The 23,270-nt window shown below is 38.5% G+C and overlaps 1 protein-coding gene across 1 annotated transcript in view; it reads right to left on the bottom strand.

Annotated features, from left to right (window-relative positions):
• Positions 1 to 23,270, bottom strand: part of SORCS3 (sortilin related VPS10 domain containing receptor 3) — a 580,612-nt gene that overhangs the window by 312,106 nt on the left and 245,236 nt on the right. The window contains exon 3 of the mRNA XM_060768351.2: positions 5,220 to 5,319. Within this exon, the coding sequence (XP_060624334.2) occupies positions 5,220 to 5,319 (100 nt within the window). The remainder of the gene's footprint in view (positions 1 to 5,219; positions 5,320 to 23,270) is intronic.

A 23,270-nucleotide genomic window follows, 5' to 3' on the forward strand; every position in this document is an offset into this window, starting at 1 on the left:
AATGTGAACTGCAAAATGTTTTAAGGGAAGATCAAAGGATGAACAAGAACTTCACATCTTAGCATTTCTTCGATTCCTTTTATATTCTAGTAAAAATCATGCTGTGAATCTATCACTGTACATCTACAAGATATTTTAAATTCTGCACTATTCTTTTCACATTTCCTCTGATGGTTTTTTGTATCTTTACACCTACATGATCTTACTTCTATAAGAGTTTATCAAAATGCAGCAACAGCAATTGTAGAATTGATGTTGCCTCTTCAACTCCAGAATTGTTAAATCTAATCTGAAATACTTTTTCTTACCTACTTCAAATGTCATCATCACAAAATCCAATCTCTTCAAGTATCCATATATTTTAGATAGAAATCCCTTCTGTGACTACAAAGAATTGGAACTTCAAATCTAGTTAGAACCTTAACAAGTTCTGAATACCTTCTGCATTTTAAACAACCAACTTGATATCTAAATATTAGAAAAGATTTCCACAGTTCAGGTAAAAAATACTCATCATGTATAATTTACTTTTTATTCTAAGTCATTTCCATAAAAATACCCCCATCACAGTTAGGAATAGGCAACTGTTATGGATGACAGCATCCCATTGGCCCTGTTGTGGATTACAGCATCTCATTGACCAACCAAAGAATGTTGGTGTATCACAGTGCTTAGAAAACATACAAGACATTTCAACATGTTTTGGCATTTTTCAATATGAAGTGACCTGAACATTCACCTGAATATGCTGCAAGTCATAGCATATTCAGATGAATGTTCATGTCACTTCCTATTAAAAAATGGAAGGCATTGAACAGGCTGCACTCTGGCACCACAAGATGCAAAGCTAACCTTAAGAAATGGGGCTACAAAGTGGAGTCCAGGACATGCAAAGGCGGAGAAGAGCAAACCACAGACCACCTACTACAATGCATCCTCAGCCCTGCCACACGTACAATGGAGGACCTTCTCACAGTGACACCAGAGGCACTCCAAGTGGCCAGCTTCTGGTCAAAGGGCATTTAGCATAATGCCAAGTTCTTTTTTTAAAAAAAAACCTTTGTGTTTTTAAATGCATTTTAACTGTACCCTCAAATCACTTCTGACATGATAAATAAATAATCTGAATATGGCTAAGCACCACTTTGGGCAGTGCTAATTTAATGTTCTGTTGAAAGGATGAAGCTGGAAAAAAAGAAACAATACTAAGACACCAAGTAATAAAGGAATAGAGTTTCTATTGTCAGAACAGATGTGACTTGCTGAAATAAATTCTAAAGCATGTCAGACTTTCTTAGATACTCACAGATGAACAGGTACCTGGAATTTCTGCTTGAATGTCTCTTATAATTTATATACAATTTAATAAGGCCAGAAGAGCTGGTAACTTCAAGAGATCAGCATATGTCTTGTGTTAACAACTTTATCAAAGAGGAATTCCCAATGGTATCTAGTTCACTAAGCAGAAAGAAAAAGAGATTCCAATACCCAGGCTCTTCAGAATAGCAATTTAAATATTCCTGCAAATTTTCTGATATGCCCACTACTTTAAAATGAAAATTGATGAATCCTTTCAAGGGCTGCCACCAATGGTTTTGCCTGATGAGTTACAGGAAAGGAGGTCCTAGGGTAGCTCGTTCTACATCAAACCATTATAACTTCAAGAGGCTAGATTTTGGAAGTGTTATGTCGCATGTAGACTTGTTATTTTCAGAACTAGGAGAGGTTTATTTCCAAATCAGAACAGACTGAGTGAACTGGCTTCCAATTTGTTTGCAGGCTCAATGAAAGGTGTTGGTTTTTACCTAAAAAGTGCTATCCATCACAGGACTTGGGAATATGAAAGGCCTCCTCCTGATCTGAGATTTTTGATGCATCCCACCACCACCTGCGTGACCGCATTTCTGTGTACAAACCCACATGGTCCCTTCATTCATCTGGAGAGGCCTTGCTCTCACTCCCACCTCACTCGCACGCCTGATTGGTGGGGACGAGGGAGAGGGCCTTCTCTGTGGTGGCCCCCCGACTCTGGAACTCACTTCCCAGGGATATCAGGCTCCTCTTTAGGGGAGCCTGAAAACATGGCTGTTCCAGTGTGCCTTCCCGGAATAAGGAAATAATTCCCAGCAAAATGTCCTCAAATGCACTTTAACAATACGCTTGGATTGTGCTCCCCTCACTTCTTTAAAACCCTCCTATTAGATATATCCTACCTTGTTCATGCCCAGTGTTTATTTTTTAACTTTTAACTACTACATTTGGCCCGGCCATAGGTTTTTAAATCCTTGCATGTTAATGTTTATATGTGATTTATTTAAATGTATTGTTTTCATTTTTTGTTTACTGCTTTCTTGTTATTGATGTGTTGTTGGGCTTGGCCTCATGTAAGCCGCTCCAAGTCCCTTGGGGAGATGAAGGTGGGGTATAAATAAAGTTTTTTGTTATTATTATTATTAAGAGGAAAGATTTGGATTGTACCCAGAGTTAGGAGGTGTTAGGACTTGTTCCTAACTAGAACTAGCCACCGCTGTCTTGACTGCCATCCAGCAGTCCCCAGGTTCAGGTGACCCAGGGACATGGGATAGCAGTCCCCTCTTGCTCCCTCCCCCTGTGCTGTGGCTGTCCACAACTGTGATACAACACCTACCTTTTATTTGGGTGTCTGGCTGCTCTTAATCAGAACGTGGCTTCACTAGGGAAACTGAGTGGGTGGAAAGGTGAGGAAATTCCCCTCCTTCCCTGCTGCCTCAGCTAATGTGCCCCAAGACTGAGGTAGGTGGGGGTCTCAGGGAGTGAACAGTGGTCAGCATAGCTGGACATTGGGGACTCCCTGCCACCTGTCAGGCCACCAAGCATTCTCAATCTGGAGTTCAGGGTCTATTTGTTTGGTCACTGTAAAAGGGCCCATTGGGTATCAACACTACAGAGTCATAGCAGTTTCGCACCACTTTTAATGCTGCCACTATATTCAATGGAATCTTGGGATGTGGACTTTTGCAAGGTTTTTAACCTTCTCTGTGAATCGGTGCTGATGCCACACCAAACACCAAAACCCCAGAATTCTATAGTATGATGTCAGGCTGCAATGATCCGTGTGTAGATGCATCCGGTTGCCTCTTCTCTGATGTTCTCTTGCTGAAAGGCAAACAATCCTTTATCTTTTATCTGTTTTGGACAGAAGGATGTTGAAGGGTCTGTTTTGGATGAATTTTTAAATTAATTTTTTAACTGGATAGGCTGTTTTAGCTATTTTAGTATAATGTATATTGTACGCCAAATTGGGTCCCATATTGGGAGATAGCCAGAGCATAAATTATCTTCTAATTATCTTCCAAGTTTATGGACCTTGAACAAAAGAAAATCCTGAAAATTACATGGATGTAAAAGATACTCTTTTGAAGGGTATTCTACTCTCTATGATATGAAATAGATACAGTTGTGATCTGATTCCAGAACACTGACCCACTGAAGATGATGGAGGAGAATTCAGCATAAGATATTTAGAAAGGAAAAAAGAGAGTCCTCATAGACGTAATGGTGTGAATTGCAGCCATGTCAATGTCCCTGTCTAAAGATCCCTGGCAGAAAATAAACACCAGTCCTGAACTTGGTGACCTGGCAAGAAATGGAAAAATAATAGCAAAAATACTAACAGCACAATATTCCTTCAAACAGCAATAGCAAAAACCAAATGGCATTTTGAAAATGATCAAGTATAATAGTTCCCAAGTATACAACACTACTGCTCCCACTTAGTCATCTACAACAGAAATCTGTCTCTGACAACATAAGATAGATAAAAGCATCTGTTCCCTACCAATGACTTGAATCAACACAATTACTTTAAGGTTTTTTAAAGGAACAAGTGACCCCAGATTCTCCCCTGGTAAGTCAGTAATAGCTCAGTGTATGTCACATTGGAAGAGAGAAAGCAAGAACATCAATTTCCTTCCTACACATTCTAGGCACACACTTGCCTCTCTCTATTTGCCTCATACTCCATACATATTCTTATTTATGACTTTGAACTCTTGACTTTTTGCATTTGGGTAAAATGTCAGGTGACAACACTGAATTTTTAAGTCTAAATTCCAGCATAACATACAGAACCAAGAGATAGGATGATCCCAAAGAGGAAACAGATGCCAAATTTAGGACATTAAAATTGTATTCCTGTCCTTATTGCAGTCAAAATGGTTTTAAAATACATGATGTCTTGCTAAGAGCAGGTACCACCATACATCAGTAGAAAAACTAAGGATTTGTTGTTCTTATTAGCATTATTTTTGAAGTAGCTACATGAAATAAAAACATAATGACACAAATTATTTCTAGGCTATACTATATGTGAAACTTACATTGGTTCGGGCTTATGATGGTCTTTACTATGTTATAATTTGAAATCAACATTGCATGTAATACACAGTTGATTTATCTTCCACATGCTGTTATGCAATTCCATGAAGAACACTCTCACAAGGGACATACAGTATAAAGTTGGCATGGCTCTTCTATTTGGGCATACTTCCTATCCACAACGATCAGGCAAGGAAATGTTTGTATATGATGAGTCCCCTTTTCCCCTGCTTTGCTCTCAGCTACTTTTGGGTATCAGAAATGTTCTGAATAGGTTTTTTCTTTGTCTTTACTCATATGCCATTATGACGGTTCTTTTCCCAGTGCTGTGACTTCTGAGTATGTGCAAATGGCATATGTGCTCAGAACATTTCCAGTTGTGGAAACAAAGGACCCATGACACTACAGCATGGCTTCAAGATGATTCAAAACCACGATGGCTATAAAACACACACCACCAATGCATATGTCCAGGCATCAAAAAGAGAAAAGGGGAAGGTGGTGAAAGAAAACATCTCTCATAGCTTCCTTTTTCAAAATAAGCCTTTAATTGGACTCTAAAAAGTTCTAAAAAATCATTTTGCTTATGCAAGGTTTAACTAACCTGGTCATTTTATTTCGCATCTGCATATTATTCCTTTTGAATAAAAAATTTCTGAAACATGTTCTAATGTTATTTTGAGTGAAAGGATGGGGATGGAAGAATTAAACTGTTACAATATACCTATAATGAACTTTCTTAAATCTGGTTTGTACCAATCCTATATAGCATGATTCAAAGAACATTACATTGAGTTCAACAAGGCTTACATCCCAACTGGTCTTGATACTTGTTAAGTTAACTTTAAAAAAAACGTTCTTACCTTCCGCTTATTAGTAGGACTGACATAAAGGTAGCTCAGAACTGTTTTCAACCCCACCTTGTCATTTAGCTTTTCATAAGTAGTACCATAATCTGTGGACCTGAAATAAAAAGAAAATATAGTTAGCTACTGTTTAGGACTTATTACCAATTTATCTCAAAGCTTTTGTATGCTTTCATGTGTGCAAAAAAGATAGAATCATGAGCTTTTATAGTATTTTAGACAATGCTTAAGAAAATGTAACAGGATCCATTTGAAGCATTGGATTGGATCCTCTATTAATCATGGAGCTACCATGTAGACATCTTCTGTGAAAGAAATAGAATAAATTATTTTTTGTGGATTCTCCCATTTTCCTGCAGTCCTATGTATCTTCTTGAATAGTTCTCCAATACTAGGGACTAATGTGGGAAACATGAATTGGCAAAAAAGATCAGCCTTCCCTCTTTTCCTACTATAGACACCTTTGCAGACCTTATGTTCATCATAGATCACTCAGCCACCCACTGTGAAGAGTTCGCTGATAAAATCCCTTGGCTCCTTTCCAATTTGGATGCCATAGTTATACATGTTCAGTGGATGTAAAGCTTGTCCCAGGTTGCATCTACATGTAGAATTAATGCAGTTTCACAGGACTTCAACTGATGCTGATGGCCTAACAACAAAAACAAAAGACTCTGAAACAGTTGAAAACCAATTTACTAATGCCCAGCTATTACAAAAACAACCACATGAAGCCTAATCCTGCTAAGTGTGTGTTTTCCACCTACAAAACCATGAAGCCAAGAGAGAACTGAAAGTCACCTGGGAAGGCCAAGAGCTTGAACATTGTTCCCATCCTAAATATCTTGGCATCACCTTAGATCAAACACTAACATTTAGGAAACACTGTAAGAACACCAAGAAAAAAAAATAGCCACATGCAATAACAACCTGCGGAAACTTACTGGTAGTGCAAGGGCTGCAGATCCAAAATTAATAAGAGCATCAGCCCTGGCCTTCTGAGTATGCCTACCTTGTTTGGCACAAGTCCACCCACTTGAAGCAGGTGAATATAGCACTGAACTAAACATGTAGGATAATAACAGAATGTCTCAGACCTACACCTGTTGATAGACTTATAAGCTAGCTGGCATTACCCCCCCCCCCCCCCCAATGTGCAACAGGAAGTTTCTGCCAACTGTAGAAAAATAAGGTTGAACACTGTAAAAGCCATCTACTGCATGGTTAAAAGCCTCCCCCCAATAGACTCAAATCAAGAAAAAGTTTCATGAGAACCATCACTCCTCTTAATGTCCTGCAACAGCAAGAATATACCTCTAGGCAGAAAAATCAGGCAATTACAACTGGATAGCACCCCATGAGTGTCTGCCTCTGGGGGCAAACCAAGAATGGGCAACTCGGAAGTCCCTGAACAGACTCAGAAGTGGTGCTGGCAGATCAAAAGACAACCTGGCAAAGTGGCTCAACCTAGAAGAACCTTCCACCTTGTGCAACTGTGGAGCAGGACAAACAATTCAGCACCTGTTGTTTGCCCACAATGCCCTGCCTTATACACAGAGGAAGAAGTGCTTCATGCTACGGACAATGCAGTCTCTGTTGCCCTGTTTAGGTCTTGCTTGCATTCCCTCTATTTCATCAGTTTTATACTAATTTATTTATGCAATGTTTTGACATGAAATAAATAAATAAAACAGCACTTTGCCATGACTCAATGCTATAGAACCACAGGAGATGCAGTTTGACAAGGTCTTTGTCCTTCTCTGTCAGTGTGCTGGTGTCTCACCAAACTACAACTTTCAAGATTTCATAGTATGGCGCCAAGGCAATTAAAGTGGTGTCAAACTGCAATAATTCTACAGTTTAATTACTCCCAGTTTTAATTAATTCTGTCCTGCCTAAAAGATGCTTTTGTGGGGCCCCTACTAAAACAGAATATCTTGTTACTTACATAGACACTTCAGATAGTATAGTTATAACAGGTAAGGTCTTAGCGTGTCAAACACATATAGGAGATAGATCTATATGAAAGTCATGAAGGACCAGAAGGAATGACAAAGGCAAATAATCAGGAATAAAAATGAAATTCAAAATGGTGGGAAATGATATCATCCCTGGAGAGAAGCCAAACTGTCATCCTCATTTGCGAAGATTAAAATAGCTACCTCTATGCCATATATTACTTCTCTAAGAAGATAATTGTTTATTCTTATGGAAGCATGTATTTTATACCCTATCTTTTCCCTTGAACTGTTATGCAAGGTGGCTTACAAGATTTAAAAAAGGTTGATATGATTGAAAACAAGTACTCATTACATTGTTAAAATAAAATTAAAGTCACTAAAAATTAAGACCCTTATGAATAAAAACAATTTCAAACACACTCATTCAAGGCACAGAAATAAAAGCAGGACATGGTCTCTGGATGCCTATTGGAATGAAATAATGCCTTTGTTTGTCAGTAGAAGGGGCAACAGAGAAGGGACAACCCTATTTCCTTTGGAAAGAGCTTCTGAGCCTGAAGGAGATAACAGATGATCTGGAGGCGGTGTTTACTGTTTGCCCCTGGCAGGAAGTTCAATTCTGTTTTCAATGACTTTTCTTCTACAAGTTTCCTCCTTTTCTCACACTTTATCTCTTGTGAACACAACAAGAACTGTGTTCTTCTTTTTAAAAAAAAGCTGTAACACTTCCCATTGCTAGTCAGAGGCACACATAAAGGGTGACCTTGTCCCAATAGTATGTATTCAGTATGTCAGAAAACAAGAATAATGATTAACTCCTCCAGAATTGCCAAGATATCAAAGACAGACACTGCTATACAATAAATGGTTGGTAGCCATGTGCAAGAATTGTCCACTTTACACATTAGTCATAATCCAGCATCAAGAGAAAGGTGAGACGTGACTATAATAGCCTCTCATCCCATCTCTCTCACACACATCAAAAATAATCTTTCATCAGCCACAGCTTCCTAAACCTGGCCATTTTCTAGTTTGAGGGCAGTGGACTAATAAGAAACAAGTACACCTCCAGCTATATTTTTTTTAGATGGAGGTGCTGTGGTGGCCTCCAGATGAATCTCCAGGAGTTCTCCTGAGGCCCTTGTAGATGATGTAATTACTCTGCATCTTGCTACAGGAAAACAGCTTGATGCTTGTGAGCTGTTCTCCTCTCTCTCTACACCAGTGGTTCCCAACCTGTGGGCCATGGACCAGCAGTGGACTGTGAGAATGAAAATCCAGTCCATAAACCTCCTTCCTCTTTGTGTATTTTATTTTATTTCTGCCCCTTTCCACAGAGCTGACCAGCCCCACCCCTTTTGGTATTAATGTTGGAGAGTGGTCCCTGGTCAAGTAATGTCTGTCCAAGTAGACCTTGGTCAAAGTGGACCATGGTCAAGTGGGCCCTGGTCAAAACAAGGCTGGGAACCACTGCTCTACACAGAGTAAGACATGGCTGAGTGTGGGTGGCTGCTGAGGAGCAAAGGTTGGTTTGAAGTGTTGGACGATTTTGTGCATTGTGGAGGCAGTAGTGTAAGAGAGTGTGTAAGAAAGACTCTTTATATGTGATTGGGAGTTGGCATTGTACCGGGTGTTTCAAAAATATGGACCCAATTTGAAATTACTCTATCTCTGCAACCAGAAACCTCCTATTACGACATGAAAAAATGGGACACAAATTTTCAAATGATGCCCTTTCTCCAAAGAACCCATGAGAGCATATTTGACTTCCCTTTTAAACAACTCTGTGGAGTAGGTCCGGCTGAGAGCATGAGACTATCTCAATGCCACCCAGTTTCAGTGCAAGTTTTAAAATGAATCATCCAAGTGCCTAACTATGTGTGTTATGTGTGTATTTGCACATGCATATGTGCATATAATTTAGGATCATATCTTACTATAATCTCTAGTTGTTTCTTGCTCCTTTAACCAGTTCCCAGCTGACTCCATATTTCTTTCACCAATCTTGCTGCATCGTAGCAAACTGTGATCATTTATGCTAAATACCTTTTGCATTCAACGCATATAATTTAGATGCATATTGCTTGTTCAGGAAAATGGAACAGTTCCACCCACCTATTTGGAGACAGATTACAAGGTCAATTGATTGTGGAATCCATAAAATGGGAGGTATAAATCAATACTACTGGCCACCTTTGTGTCCTTTGCCAATTGGCTTTTAATCTTGAAATGGGCCAAGACAACTTCAGAAACCACCCATTTAAGAGCAGTTGGTCAGGATCCAAATGCAGTACCCATCTATCTTGGTATTGTGAGAAGGCTTATTGCTGACAAGTGACCTCTTCTTGAAAAAGAGTTTGGAATTAAGAGTTCCCTCATGTACAAAGCTGGATACTGGTAATTTGGGAGCAATTAAATCCACAGCAGGAGACATGCGGTAGTTGCAGATTCATAGGGTCAGACAGCACTTAATAGATGAATATGCCTAAATGCTTTGTAATGGAAATCACATGAGCGCTAACACAGTTCTTCGACCTAACCCCTCTAGTCAGGCTAATACTCTGAAGAAGCCAGATTCATCCTATTCAAGAAAAAGAATATGTAGAATCATTTAGATGTAGAGGGGGCAAAGAGGAAACAATGGGAGTGATGTTTGACCGGATTAAAATACAATATTTAAGAGCTCACTCTCTGTTCTTTTTTTGCTAGTAAAATATCTTTTTGTTTGAACTGCCATATGGCAATTAAGTACCCATGCAAAAAAAAACAAAACTTTAATGGGAAATATGTGCACTTCATTTTGTTATTTCATGGCTTTTTTAAAAAAAAAAAAGTACTGATGCTTTAATGTAGTCATTTATTTCGTTGCTTTTTATTCTTTTCTATAATAAGATTTCATTCGTATATCTTATTTTAAAAGGGACCCAGAGTATATCTCATGCTCTGGGACCCATTTAGGGAAAAGACGTGATATAAATGAAATAAAAAACAAACAAACATTAATTAAATACCTATCTAAATGCAAATTGTGTGAGGGAAAGCGATAGTTTTGAAAATCCTCAGATCAATGTGCAGCTGAAATAGAATGGCCTCAGTGTTGAGTATGTGCAAAATTCACAGTGATGATGCAGCCATCACTACTACAAAGGTGCCCAATTTTAATAAGAAAAGGTATTATACTGCCAGTCCTGCCACTCAGCAGGGTTGAGCAGGCTGCAGACATATCAGGAGTGGAGAGGGGAGGTGCTTGCAGAATTTCTGCAGGCCAAACAAAATAAATGGTGGTTGCATTTGGGTACCCAACATTTTAATTGAGTGCAAAGAGATTGGGAGGGCATAAATTGGCAGGTGCCTTGTGTGAAAGGAAAGGGTCATCATTGGATTCCGATACTGCTGAGCCACTTGTCTGCCTAACAAGTCATCTCAGTTACGAGACTTCAGTGGTTCCCAGCCTGATAATGCCTCATCCCTTTCACCAAGCCAACCTCCTTCAATCATCTTATCCCTGTCATTTTTAACCAAGCCCACTCATAGTTTCATCTAACACAAAGCACCTAGGATGGGAAAAAATAAACTTGTCAGACATTTTCAGACACCAAAATCAATAAGGAAGCCAAACTTGAGAAGTCAATCTGTCTCCAGTCAGTCCCCAAACAGGCAGCTTCAAGTCTGTAACTGTAATAATGGAATGACAGATTAAAGGAAATGACAGTCTCTTGGCTATTAGGGAATTCAAAGCAGGGTCTGACACTATACAGTTATGACTATCCCTACAGGGTGCCAAAAAATGAGGTGGTGCAGGCAGCAAATGGTGGGAATGCCATAATATGTCCTTTCCACACTATAAAACATAGTTTGGGCAGTGCAAGGCATCAAGATAATGTAGGGTAGGACAAAATGAAATATGTAGGCCTGATGGGGCCCTCTAGGACATTTGTGTGCTCACCCTATTAAAAAAGTAATAAAAATAATTGTCATCACTAAATGTCTTCTAAAATGTGCGGGAAGCATTATCACTACATTTGGGGGGGGGGGGAGTTGTCCCAGGCCATTTTACTTTCAGGAAACATCTTTAAAAAAACTTAAATATGTAAACTATAAACAGGAGGATAAGCTGGGGGAGAGAATGAGAGCTCCACTAAAACTCTGAGTAAAATAAAAGATCAAACACTATTTTAAATGTCTACACATCAATGCACAGAGTTTGGGAAACAAACAAGAAGATCTTGAAGTCATGGTACAGGAAAGTAAATACAATTTTAAAGCTATAGAGGCTTAGTGTGATGACTCCCATGATTGAAATATAGCAATGGAGGAATGTAATCTGTTAAAAAAGAATGGATAGAGAAGGCAAGAGAGTAGTATTATGAGGATATGTTGGATTACAGTCTATGACTATAACCATGTAACATTGGAGCAATTACACAGATAATCTTGACTCTTGTAACATTGGACAATAACACTCTAATCATGAAGAGTTCTGAGGATACTATGGACTGTCAAAATTCCAAATAGGTGGGTCCTAGAGAGTTCAAATGTGAATTCTCTCTAGAAGCCAAAATTATGAAACTGATCTATTGTACTTTGGTTATATCATGAGACAACACGATTCACTGGAAAAGATTGTAATACTTGACAATGTGAGAAGATGCAGGAAAAGCAGAAGACTGCATTACTATTTATTTATTTACTTTACTTGTATACCGCACTCTCTCAGCCCGTAGGCGGTTTACAGCCAGGACAATATACAAAGTGCACACATTAGCATTTAAAACAGTACTAAAGCAACTACATCGATATAGCAATACAACAATACATCAATATAACATCTATACATCTATACATCTATATTACAGCTCATTACAGCTCATTATATTCAATCAAGGAACCATGCCTTGTGTTTACAGCAACCAAAGAGAACTGTTGATGACACTCTGTCTTGGAAGTCTCTCATTCTCGGGTTGCCATAACCTGAAGCCAACTTGTCAGCAATTAATACCAAACAGTTCAGCATTATATGGAAGACTTTGTGATTCCAGATCCTGACACAGACGTTAACACCATTCTGTGGATTTCACTGATGAATAGTGGTCCCCTAGTGCACCATGGCACTTCTTATCTCACACTGCCATCTGAATATGGTATGTGTAAAATTATCTGTGAGTTGCATATGGATGGAATAAATCTTGCCTTAGTGTACAATGTTGTATATTGCCCTTCTTAACCAATGCACCATGGTTAATTTGTAGTAAGCCATATGCTTGTGATTCTAACATAAGACAGCTGCATGTTAATGTGTAGCAACAATTGATCAGTCTATCTGTAAGATTTAACTGCAGTGCAAGGAGAATAAGAGATTAAGCAAGGAAAGCAATATTATTGCTTCCCAACATCTGTATGTACTGCACAGCTACACAACATCAAGCAATATGTTTGTGATAATCAGTGTAGCATAGTAAAGCAGGGACGATCTATATAACTCAACAGTAATGTATGTTGAAGAGGGTTCTCCAAAAGAATGATGTTTCCCTTCAGCTTTATGCATGAAGTGATAATGGAGACAGAGGAAATGAACAATGATTGGGGAATTTTGCTGCAAGTTATTATCTTGCAAAGACAGGGTGCATAATGCTTTCAAGAATTTGTATGCATGAATCCCTCTTCCTCACAAAGACCAATAAAATGTGTTGTTTTTATAATGCTCTTTGTGATTACACCTAGTGGCACTCTACTGCAGAGGGAAACAGATGAAACAGGATCCAGGTTTTAATGACACCATCAATAATTGTGCTCCCAACTAATAACCATGTTACATCCCAGCAATTGAACTTTAGGGACTGAAATCTGTGCAATGCAATATGGCCTCCAGACAGTCTCTAAATAGATTTGTGTCACATACTCATAAATGCTGGCTGAATGGTCTGTCACGGGGGATGAATGAAAGCTGGTCAGAGAACTGTAGGCTGGGATTCCCCTTTGACCAACCCTGTTGAAGAGCAGCTGGTACAGAAGCAAGAACAAAGATACTAAGAGATGAATGACTTCTGAAGCTATGTAGGCCTTTGGTGTGTTTTGGAAGGACAATCCATATTGCTGCTTCTGTGCAACATAACATTCAAGCTGCTGCCTTCCCTTGATTCATCCTTCAAAAGCTCTTTCATTTCCTTTTATTTATGACATTTGTAGGACACCCTGTAACATAAAATTCTCCGGGCAGCTTACAATAAATGAATATAAAAGCAATTTAAACACAAAATAAAACCTAAGAGTATAAAATGAAAAAGACCATTAATGCAAACGGGGAAAAATCCTCCAAACTCACTGCAACTCCATAATGAGGGCTCATATTTTAAAATGGAGGAGCTTAAAAGATTAACATTTTAACCAGAACCTGGGAAAAGAGTGGGAGACATGGCATGGCAATAGACAAAAGACAGCCATAATATGAGCAGTTCCGATTAGCTAAAAACTCACTCTAATTTAGACCAATCACAGTTTTTCAAAGAAAGAAACTGGAAAGGACCATAACATGGGTGATTGTGACCAGTACCGGATTTAGTATGAATGAGGTCCTGTGCTAGTTACGTTATGAGGCTCCTTACTTGGCCCAGAAGGGAGGCCCACACTGCCTGCTTTATGGCACACTCCCATCAACTTTATCTTTATGTCTGGAATTGCTCTGAAATTTAGAATGGCACTACATTAACAAAATCTATTGTAAAAAGATTTTGGCAGAAAGACCCCCCCGCCCAGCCAATGCAGCCCTATGCTTAAGCACCCTAAGCACAATGGTAAATCCGGTGCTGATTGCAGCTAAGTTATCTCTATCCAAGTATGGTAATCAAAGTAGGTTCCTTGGGCATGACTGCTATTTCTGGATCAATAGGAGCCCCCAGTGGCACTGTAGGTTAAACTGCTGAGCTGCTGAACTTGCTGACCAAAAAGTCAGCAGTTTGAATCCAGGGAGTGGGGTGAGCTCCCACTGTTAGCTCTAGTTTCTGCCAACCTAGCAGTTCAAAAACATGCAATTGTAAGTAGATCTATAGGTACCACTCCAACGGAAAGGTAACAGCACTCTATGCAGTCATACCAGCCATGTGACCTTGGATCCAAAGAGCCCACACTGGCTCTTTGAGTTAGAAATGGAGATGAGCACCACCCCCCAGAGTCGGACATGATTAGACTTAATGTCAAGGGGAAAACTTTACCTTTGCCTAAGGACCCTGAAATTACTGATGCAAACTTTTAGGGCAAGGGTAGGAATCCTGTAGATGATACCTGATTTGGCAAGGACAAACTGCATTCATCTCCTATTCTCTCACTTTTCCAGCTTCTTTTAAAAGGTCCCTGTTTCTCTTCCCTTCTCCCATTTTGTCTGTGGCTTACATTAATTGCTACAAACTGATTTCAGACTGCAAAAGTCATTTACATTCACTTAACTCAGCGTGGAGAAAAGCAGCAAGGAGGGCTGGAATCTTTCTTTTCCCGTAGATTCAAGAAAAAGCCACAATTTTTATTTATAAAATGTTGGGAGGGTATGGTTGTCCTCGGCTGTTCTTTCAACTTCCTAGTCCCTCACAGACTTTTTGTCCCACACAGATGGTAAAAATGTACAAGAAATCGAGAATTGCCTTTCCTAGAAGCTTCCTGAATGACTGCCACTTTAAAATAGGTTGTAACTCCCCTGCCTGTAAAAGTTCCTTTAACTCTCCCCCCAATCTTGATGAGCATTGTGATTTACAGTTTGAGATTTTCTGTTCCTGGGTCTGTTTGTCTGTCCATCTGTCAGTGTGGACTATGTGTCCTGGGAAGTGGGAACTTCCCAACAGTACATCTATCTTGTATGAACCGAGTTTCCATCTGCTGTCCAATAGCCTTTTCATTGTTTCCTCTATGTACCACAAAGCAGGCTGGGCTTTCTTCACCCATTCCCAACCAACACAAACTACCCCTCATTAATAAATCTATAGTGCCTTATTATTGTATCTCTGTGTAATTAATGACATTTTTTCAAATATTTATATGTTGTACCAGCCCTATTGTTGATGCTGACTCAATTTCAAGGCAGGCCAACAAAGTCAAGGTTTATATTCCCGTATGAAAAGAAGTAGCAGAACTGTGTCCTTGCCTGCTGTAGTCCAATCAAGAAGGGTATCTGCTCAGAGCAGAATGATACAGACAGCAACAAGCAAATGCTAAATGATGGTGACCACAATAAACAGGTACAAGAGCAAAGGGATTATATGGGGAGGGATTAGATGTCGAGTCTTGGTACCTAAACTAAATGAGAAATGAAGTTTTGGCCTAACTTACAAAATGAATTAACACTGACAGAGTGTCTACAACAAACTGAGCACTTAAATAAAAAGGAGATTGGGGGAATCCATTCCTTCTTGTGGCAGCTAACAAAGTAAGTAGTAAAGAAATACAAATAAGAAGCAGGGAAGGAAAACAAGATGTGCAAAACAAGTATGTACAAGTGTAGCTCAGAAATTACTATTTATAATTCCAAGGACTAAAAGGAAGTTGATGAATCTAATAGTTACAACAATATTTACAAATGACAAAATAGTTTTAATAAAGGTAGTTCTTCAGTTTCCTACTTAAGAACATTAAAAGTAGTCTTTTCTAACACTGGACCATAAGGAAGGCTGAGCGAAAGAAAATAGACGCTTTTGAACTGTGGTGTTGGAGGAAAATTCTGAAAGTCCCTTGGACCGCAAGAAGATCAAACCAGTCTATATTCCTGGAAATAATGCCTGGCTGCTCACTGGAGGGAAGGATATTAGAGGCAAAGATGAAGTACTTTGGCCATATAATGAGAAGACAGGAAAGCTTGCAGAAAATAATGATGCTGGGGAAAATGCAAGAAAAAAGGAAGAGGGGCCAATTAAAGACAAGATGGGTGGATAGAATCCTTGAAGTGATTGGCTTGACCTTGAAGGAGCTGGGGGTGGCCACAGCCAACAGGGAGCTCTGAATGAATAAACAACAAAAAGGTTTGGCAAAAGGTCTGAATTATTATATTACTATTTGGTAAAAATTGTCCAGATTTTTATAAGATCCCATTAAAACAATAGGATTCATGGTTACAATTCTAGTAGACCTATTCTAAACTTAGTTGATTATGACAGTAGACTGTTAAAGAATTGGTATCCCTCCAGTTGAATCCTGGAATTTGTAGTTTAGGGAGGGGCCTTTAAAATTCTTAACCAGAGAGGTCCTGGGCCTCTCTAAACTACAAACCCCAGAATTCCGCAGAAGGCAGCCACATAATTTAAAGTGGGATGCCTGCTCTTTAAAGTTTAGACACAATGCAATATGGGCAACCTTGCTTGGCTTAAAACTCTTAGTTTGTTTAAGAATCTCAATCAATATATTTAAATGTTTGGATTTGGGAGAATAATTTACTCCGAGCATTGGCCAAGTTTTGATTCAAACAGCAAATATGGTAAGGAGCAGAATATCCGAATGCCTGATAAGCATAACAGAATTTCATCCATATTAATAAGATCCTCTTGCCTTTACATAGGCAGGGCAAAGCTTCTTGCACTGTTATCCTCACCACGGCTGTGAATTTCTAATGCAAATCAACTGTCGAGCAATATTTATATTACAATAATAACATGGAAGAACTTGTTTAATATCTGAAGACTTAGTGGAGCAGATGAATAGCTTCAACCTGATATCCATGGGATAGAAATTCAATTAAAAACTGCAAGTGGCACCAGAGTGGTAGTTATTGTTCAACATGCACCAGAGGGCCTTTCCTGAAATACAGCTATTAGCGACACTGGTTGAGAAATTCTGTTTTCCTTTATGGCAATCTGTTAGCTTGTATAAAAGTCAAATTAATAAAAGGGGGGCGGGATAAGATACAGCAGCATCCAAGAGAACATCTAAGAAGCCAAAAGGGAAGGGTTTTTTTTATGTAATAGTGGGTTAAATGCATTATGATGAGGAAATTAAGAAGGTGCCACAATAATTGTAGAAATCAGGAATCAGTCCTCTATAAAATGTGGCTATTACTCATGCTTCCTAAAGTATCTTCCATATATTCTTCCTTTTTGTGGTTTAATGGTAAATTTCTTTCAAGAGTCAATTTTGATCAAGAACTACTGTGTAAATACAATCAATAAATGTGCATGAGGCACTCATAATGGATGTCCCACGTATATTCGGATTGTACATAATTCAGAGTCACAAATGCTGTAAATCAATTCTATTGCTTTTAATAGTGCTTATTCTCGGATGTGGAAATCCAGTCTGAATCAGCTCGATATAACACAAAAACATTAGAACTGAATTTTTCAGTTTCATTCCATAGTTTCTGTATATATTGAAGAAAAGGTGGGATAAAAAAGGAATCTCTTAAAAGAGCTCAAACATACAGCTTGGTCAAAATATCTACTGCATTTGCATGAATTAAGGTGCAACCTTTCTGCTTAAATGGCCATGCCAAAATTGGGCTGTGCATTACATTTGTGTAATATGGTAAAGTGTGAGTGGGCAAGCACATGCACAGGAAAGACAGCAGGAGTGAACTCCAGCCTCCTTGCCAGTGCCAAGTCCCTTCCATAACAGTCCAAAACAATTATCCCTTGGATAAGATTATAGCCCATTGCCACAAATGCAACCACATGCTCAGGTTAAAAGCAAGCTGTTGACTAAGCAGTAAAGGGAGCCAGGTTGGGCAAAGTCCAGGGCCTAGTAGCCCATGGTGAGCATCAAGTGGTAAATTATTCAGAATTCATTCTACACATTTGATTAGAAAATTTCACAAATTTCTCATAAAAAGGAGTGTAAAGAACTTGAGTCAGTTGGAGAATGCTGAAAGAATAAAAAAAAGTCCAAGTTTCATAACAAGTGGAAGGCATTCACACATACTCTAGGAGAAGATTCATGCCAGTAGTCCCTTTTGAAATATTCTATGACTAAAATCTACACATTGAGTACATACCTCTGAAAAGGCACTCTCACTTATAGAGGCTTCTCTTCAGATATCTACATTCAATGCATACAATGTGGACCTGGTGCTATTGTCCCTCTCCATATGATTGCATGTAACATACAAAGCTAAATGTACACAGTCTGATATGAGATTTATTGCTTTATGTCAAAATTCTAATTTTGTATCAAACATGAGTCCTCAGTTAGAAAGAATACTGAATAACATCCTCAATATTTGTATGACAGAGCAAGTGTGTTGACTCTCTCTCTCTCTCTCTTTTCATTTCTATTCAGAAGCTGAAGATCAAGAGTCTCTCAGGTAAACTTCTAAATTGCCACAGTCACAGTACTTATTGGTTATTTATTAGCACCTTCGCTAAAGTTATTAACTGAAAGGGCTTTGCTTTAGTTCAGTGACTTAAAAAACAAATGAACCCCAAGCTATAAATTTAAATGAGTGAAACAGAATATCAGCGGGGAGTTTAATTGGAATTAAACTGTTTGTAACCATTCTTAACCAATGCTCCCTGCAATAACTATATATTATATTCAGCAAGTAGAATTTTTCTGGCCTGTCGGCTGGAACAAGCAGCCCTAGATCTCAATTCTGAACTTTAAAGTTGATCTGCAAGAATTAACTGAGCATAATAATAGATATAAACTTGTGAGTATTTAAAGGAGTGTCTGAAATGAAGATTTGATACCATATACAAGAAATACAGGTGGCCTATGTCATTTTAGTAGTTTCTCTGCATTCTCATACAGTAGGAATTTCTTTTTCAAAATTGGTGCCTCCTATATGCACAGCTCATCGAAAAATTATGTTTTGCTCCAGAACTGTTATGTTCACTCGTTTAGACATGTGTGCAAATTTAGTCAACTGATTAAACAACTGACTAAAATGTTTTGAATTAGAAAGAAGATTTACTTCAAAGAAACGAATATTCTACTAACAAAACATTTTAATGGTATTTTGTTGTTTGGGATCACTCACCCACCTCTGACAAGCATGCCTTTGCACAGTATCCCATATCAGCCAAGTTATTTAGGAATGTGAGGAAGGAAATCCCTCAAGTAATATCTCCCAATCCCTGGTCATAAAAATACAATCACAAAAAGTGAATACGTAACCATTTGCTGCCACCAAAATTCTGTCTGTGTTGGCCCAATGATAGGGCTAAACTTGCCATAAATCATGACATAAAGAATGTGCTATGTACAAAAACACAATCTCATTCTTAAAGTTGCAGAATGTGGTACAAGTGATGGCTCCATTCATTTTTCCCTGCTGATCCAAAAGCCATTAGGAGTTTTAGCTGTGTTGTACGTTTACCCCCTAGAAAGTGTTGCATGTTTTCCCCTTATGAGTCCATAGCATTGAGCCATTAAAAAGGCGTCAAAATGCATCAACTCTACAGCGTAGATCCACCCAATAATGGGTATTTAGGAAAAATAGAGTTAATGCATTTGACACCATGTTAACAGCCATGGCCCAATGCTATGAAATCACAGGAATTATAGTTTTACAAGGTATTTAGAAATCAAAATGGGTGTCTAAGAAACTTTAAATTAAGCTAAGATTTAAAAGGAACATGTATAAAAAATGGGAAAATGAAGAAACACTGACCATTTAGGTCAATTTGGAAGCAATATGACAAAAATTAGTTTAACTGTGCAGATGATTAGACTGAGTTCTATGGAGTAGGTTTGAGACAGGAAGGTGAATACATTAACTATAGAATCTTGCCTCGTACCACTATGAGTTTCCCCCTCCCCTCCATTTTGGAGGCAAGTTTGCCAGTGCTTCAGAGGCATAGGAGGTTTTTTTAAAAAAAGGAAAAGTGACAGATAGGTTTGGAAATAATCCATTACCCCTCCTAGGGGGTCGGTTAGCCCCCTGGTAGCCAACCATGCCCTTGGTGTAATTTTTGGCATCCTCCTTGCCTTGCATTCCAAATTCTACTTTTTTCATGTCAGGAGCAACTTAAGAAAATGCAAGTTGCTTCTGGTGTGAGAGAATTGGCTGTCTGCAAAGATGTTGCCCAGGGAACACGCAGATGTTTTCATGTTTTTTACCATCCTTGTGGGAAGCTTCTCTTATATCCCCACATGGGGAGCAGGAGCTCACAGAGGAAGCTCATCTGCTCTCTCCCCAGATTCAAACCTTCAACCTGTTGGTCTTCAGTCCTGCCAGCACAAGGGTTTAACCCATTGTGCTACTGAGGGCTCCCAAATTCTATTGAGTGCTTTAGTGAACATGAACACTTTGCATTCTGTGGAGCCAATTTTACCTTGCATTTGGGATATATTGGATTCTGCTGCAGTGCATTAAATGGCTTATCTTGGACTTTCCAGCAACTCTAATGTAACTCCTTTAATCCAAGCTGCAGTATGCATTGGCAGTGTGGTTTTGTAGCCACCACAGTTTCAAGTTGGCCTGACATGGCATGAGATGGTTAGTGAAGATGGAGCTCTAGTCTGTCAGACATGGATAAATGAAACTGAGAATATTAGTCCTTTGGATAGAGAGGTTATGCAGTGTAACTATGAAAAGCTTTTAAAAAGCAACTCTCCCAGCTCTACCAAGAAAGATTGCTGCTATTTCTAACTCTATTGCTATGTCAAGAAAATGCTTGTACAGTTGAAGCTAAAATTGGTTTTATGTTCTGGCATATGGATAGGAGACATGGAGGCACAAATGGCAACAGGAGGGCATGCTAATGTTTTAGGTGCATTTAAGCAGATTTCTTTTAAACCTATTTATTTCTTATTAGGAGACACTCAATGGCAGTCTATGGCACCATGATGTCTAGACATTATCATTAGCAACACAACTTGAGAAAAATGTAGTAACATTGGCTTTATCTCTTTTTCCACAACCCCTCTCCACAGGATGCCAGCTTCACAACATCCTAACAAAGAAAGTGAAACCACAAATCTCTGTGTTTCTCTATGTGTGCCTTGATTCTTCAACCCCTAAACATTGACAGAAGGGCTTACAGAAAAGAACTGCTAAACTAAAATGGATCTAGGATTCAAAACTAATTACCAAAGCATAATCTTGCTCATATGGACATGCTAAGAATAATTACAATGGCAAGATGAATGAGTATTCTAGACACATTACAGGATACTATGTAATTAAATATAGCAACCAATTCTCATTTATCTCCCAAGAAAAGTACGGCTAAAAGTTCACCTGCACAGGTTGCCAAGATGCTATGTTTGTGCAAGTTTGTAGCTATTTCAAGCTGGAGAAACACAAAAACAGAACACAAAAAGGAGAACTTGTCTCCAGCAAACAGATATAACTAAATGATTCCCAGTGTACTTCATATCCTTTAAAATATGATTTCTCTCTTCAGTGACAGGTCCTATTTGGTCTGAAAGAGGACTAGTTTGAAGAACAAAAACCAAACAGATGTATAGATACAAAAATCAATATTACAGGTCCAGATACATAAATATGCTTGATTTAAAAAATAATTTTAATGTTTTATTTGATGCTGTAAATGTATTATAAAATGAATGGATCACATTAAGCTAGTACACCACTAAATGTGTTTTGGATATTTTTTCCCCACAATCTTTGTAAGTTTGAATGAATAGTCATTTTTGTGTGCGTGCATTAATTCCTACAAATGAGAAAAACCATTCTTCAAAGAGTTGGTATCAATGCCCACGGGACCTAGCACTTTCAGCGAAAATAACACACGCAGAGACAAATGACAACAAGTCACATAGAGACTAGGGTGGTAAAGAATATTCAAAAATATTCCAACACTGATCAAAATCATGCATTTCTACTGTTGGGAAATCCCATTAAGCGAAACCCTGGACTGATGTTTGTGACTTATTCCGCACTGTGGTTTTTGAAAACCTTCTTTTAGAAAGAATATTACTAAAATTACTTTTTGTCTCTCTTCAGAAGAAACTTTGTGAAGAATTACTTCCCTTACAAAGACTTGGGGTGCATCCACACTGAAGAAATAATGCAGTTTGACACCATATGAACTGTCTTGGCTCAATGCTATAGAATCCTGAGATTTGTAGTTTGGTTTGACAGAGAACACTAAAAGACCCTGTAAAACTACACCTGCTGTGATTCCATAGCATTGAGCCATGGCAGTTAAAGTGGTGTCAGAATGCATTAATTCTACAGTGTAGATGAACCCTCATATTTAAATTCAGATCCACTTACAGAAACATTGTTCATATACCACTCTTGTATTCAATGCTACAGAAATTGTGAAATAGAACACTTTCATTTTCTTCCTCCACCACATGGTTATATCTAGAGAAATGCAATTGTCAACAACAAATGTGAAATAAGCATCCTCGCTTGTCTTCAGAAAGAAGGGAAAATTGCCATATAACCTTGCAATCATTTCCTTCCTATTGTGTTCCACTGTTTTGTAATGTATTTACAACTTCAGTTTTTTAAAAAAGTTTCTAAAAGTATGTCTGTTTAATGGATCAAGATATAAAAATCATTCAGTCTTTATATGGCATTTTGTATTTCGCAAATCACAACTGCATTTTTATCCCTGCTTTGTTTTGTACTGAGTTACAAGTCTTGGGGTTTTATTTCTGCTTTAAACTTCATATAGATTTTTTGTCATTAATAGAAATGTGAACTTTTCAGATTTCAACACAGTCTGAACAAGGATTATGAACAAGGATTATGGATTAGTGGAATCAAGCACTTTATATGTTTCAATCTGTTTTATTGTTCTATGTGTTTTATTTCCTCATGTATTTTAATTATTTAAATAGTTTGATGGAGTGTGTTTTTATTGTTATGTAAGGAGCCCCCGGTGGGCAATGGGTTAAACCCTTGTGCTGGCAGGACAGAAGACTGACAGGTCACTGGTTCGAATCTGGAGAGAGCGGGGATGAGCTCCCTCTGTCAGCTCCAGCTCGCCATGCTGGGACATGAGAGAAGCCTCCCATAAGGATGGTAAAACATCAAAAATTGTTATTTTCATATGCAGCATTGGATCTTGCTGGAGTTTGTAAGCCATCTTCAGTCCCCTGCTGGATGAGAAAGGCGGGGTATAAATGAAGTAAATAATGCATAATAAATAATACTTAATTAAGAACTTATCTCATGTATAGCCTAAGGCACAGATCCTGT

This window comes from Anolis sagrei, chromosome 3, assembly GCF_037176765.1.
Source record: "Anolis sagrei isolate rAnoSag1 chromosome 3, rAnoSag1.mat, whole genome shotgun sequence".
NCBI classification, from domain to species: Eukaryota; Metazoa; Chordata; class Lepidosauria; order Squamata; family Dactyloidae; genus Anolis; species Anolis sagrei.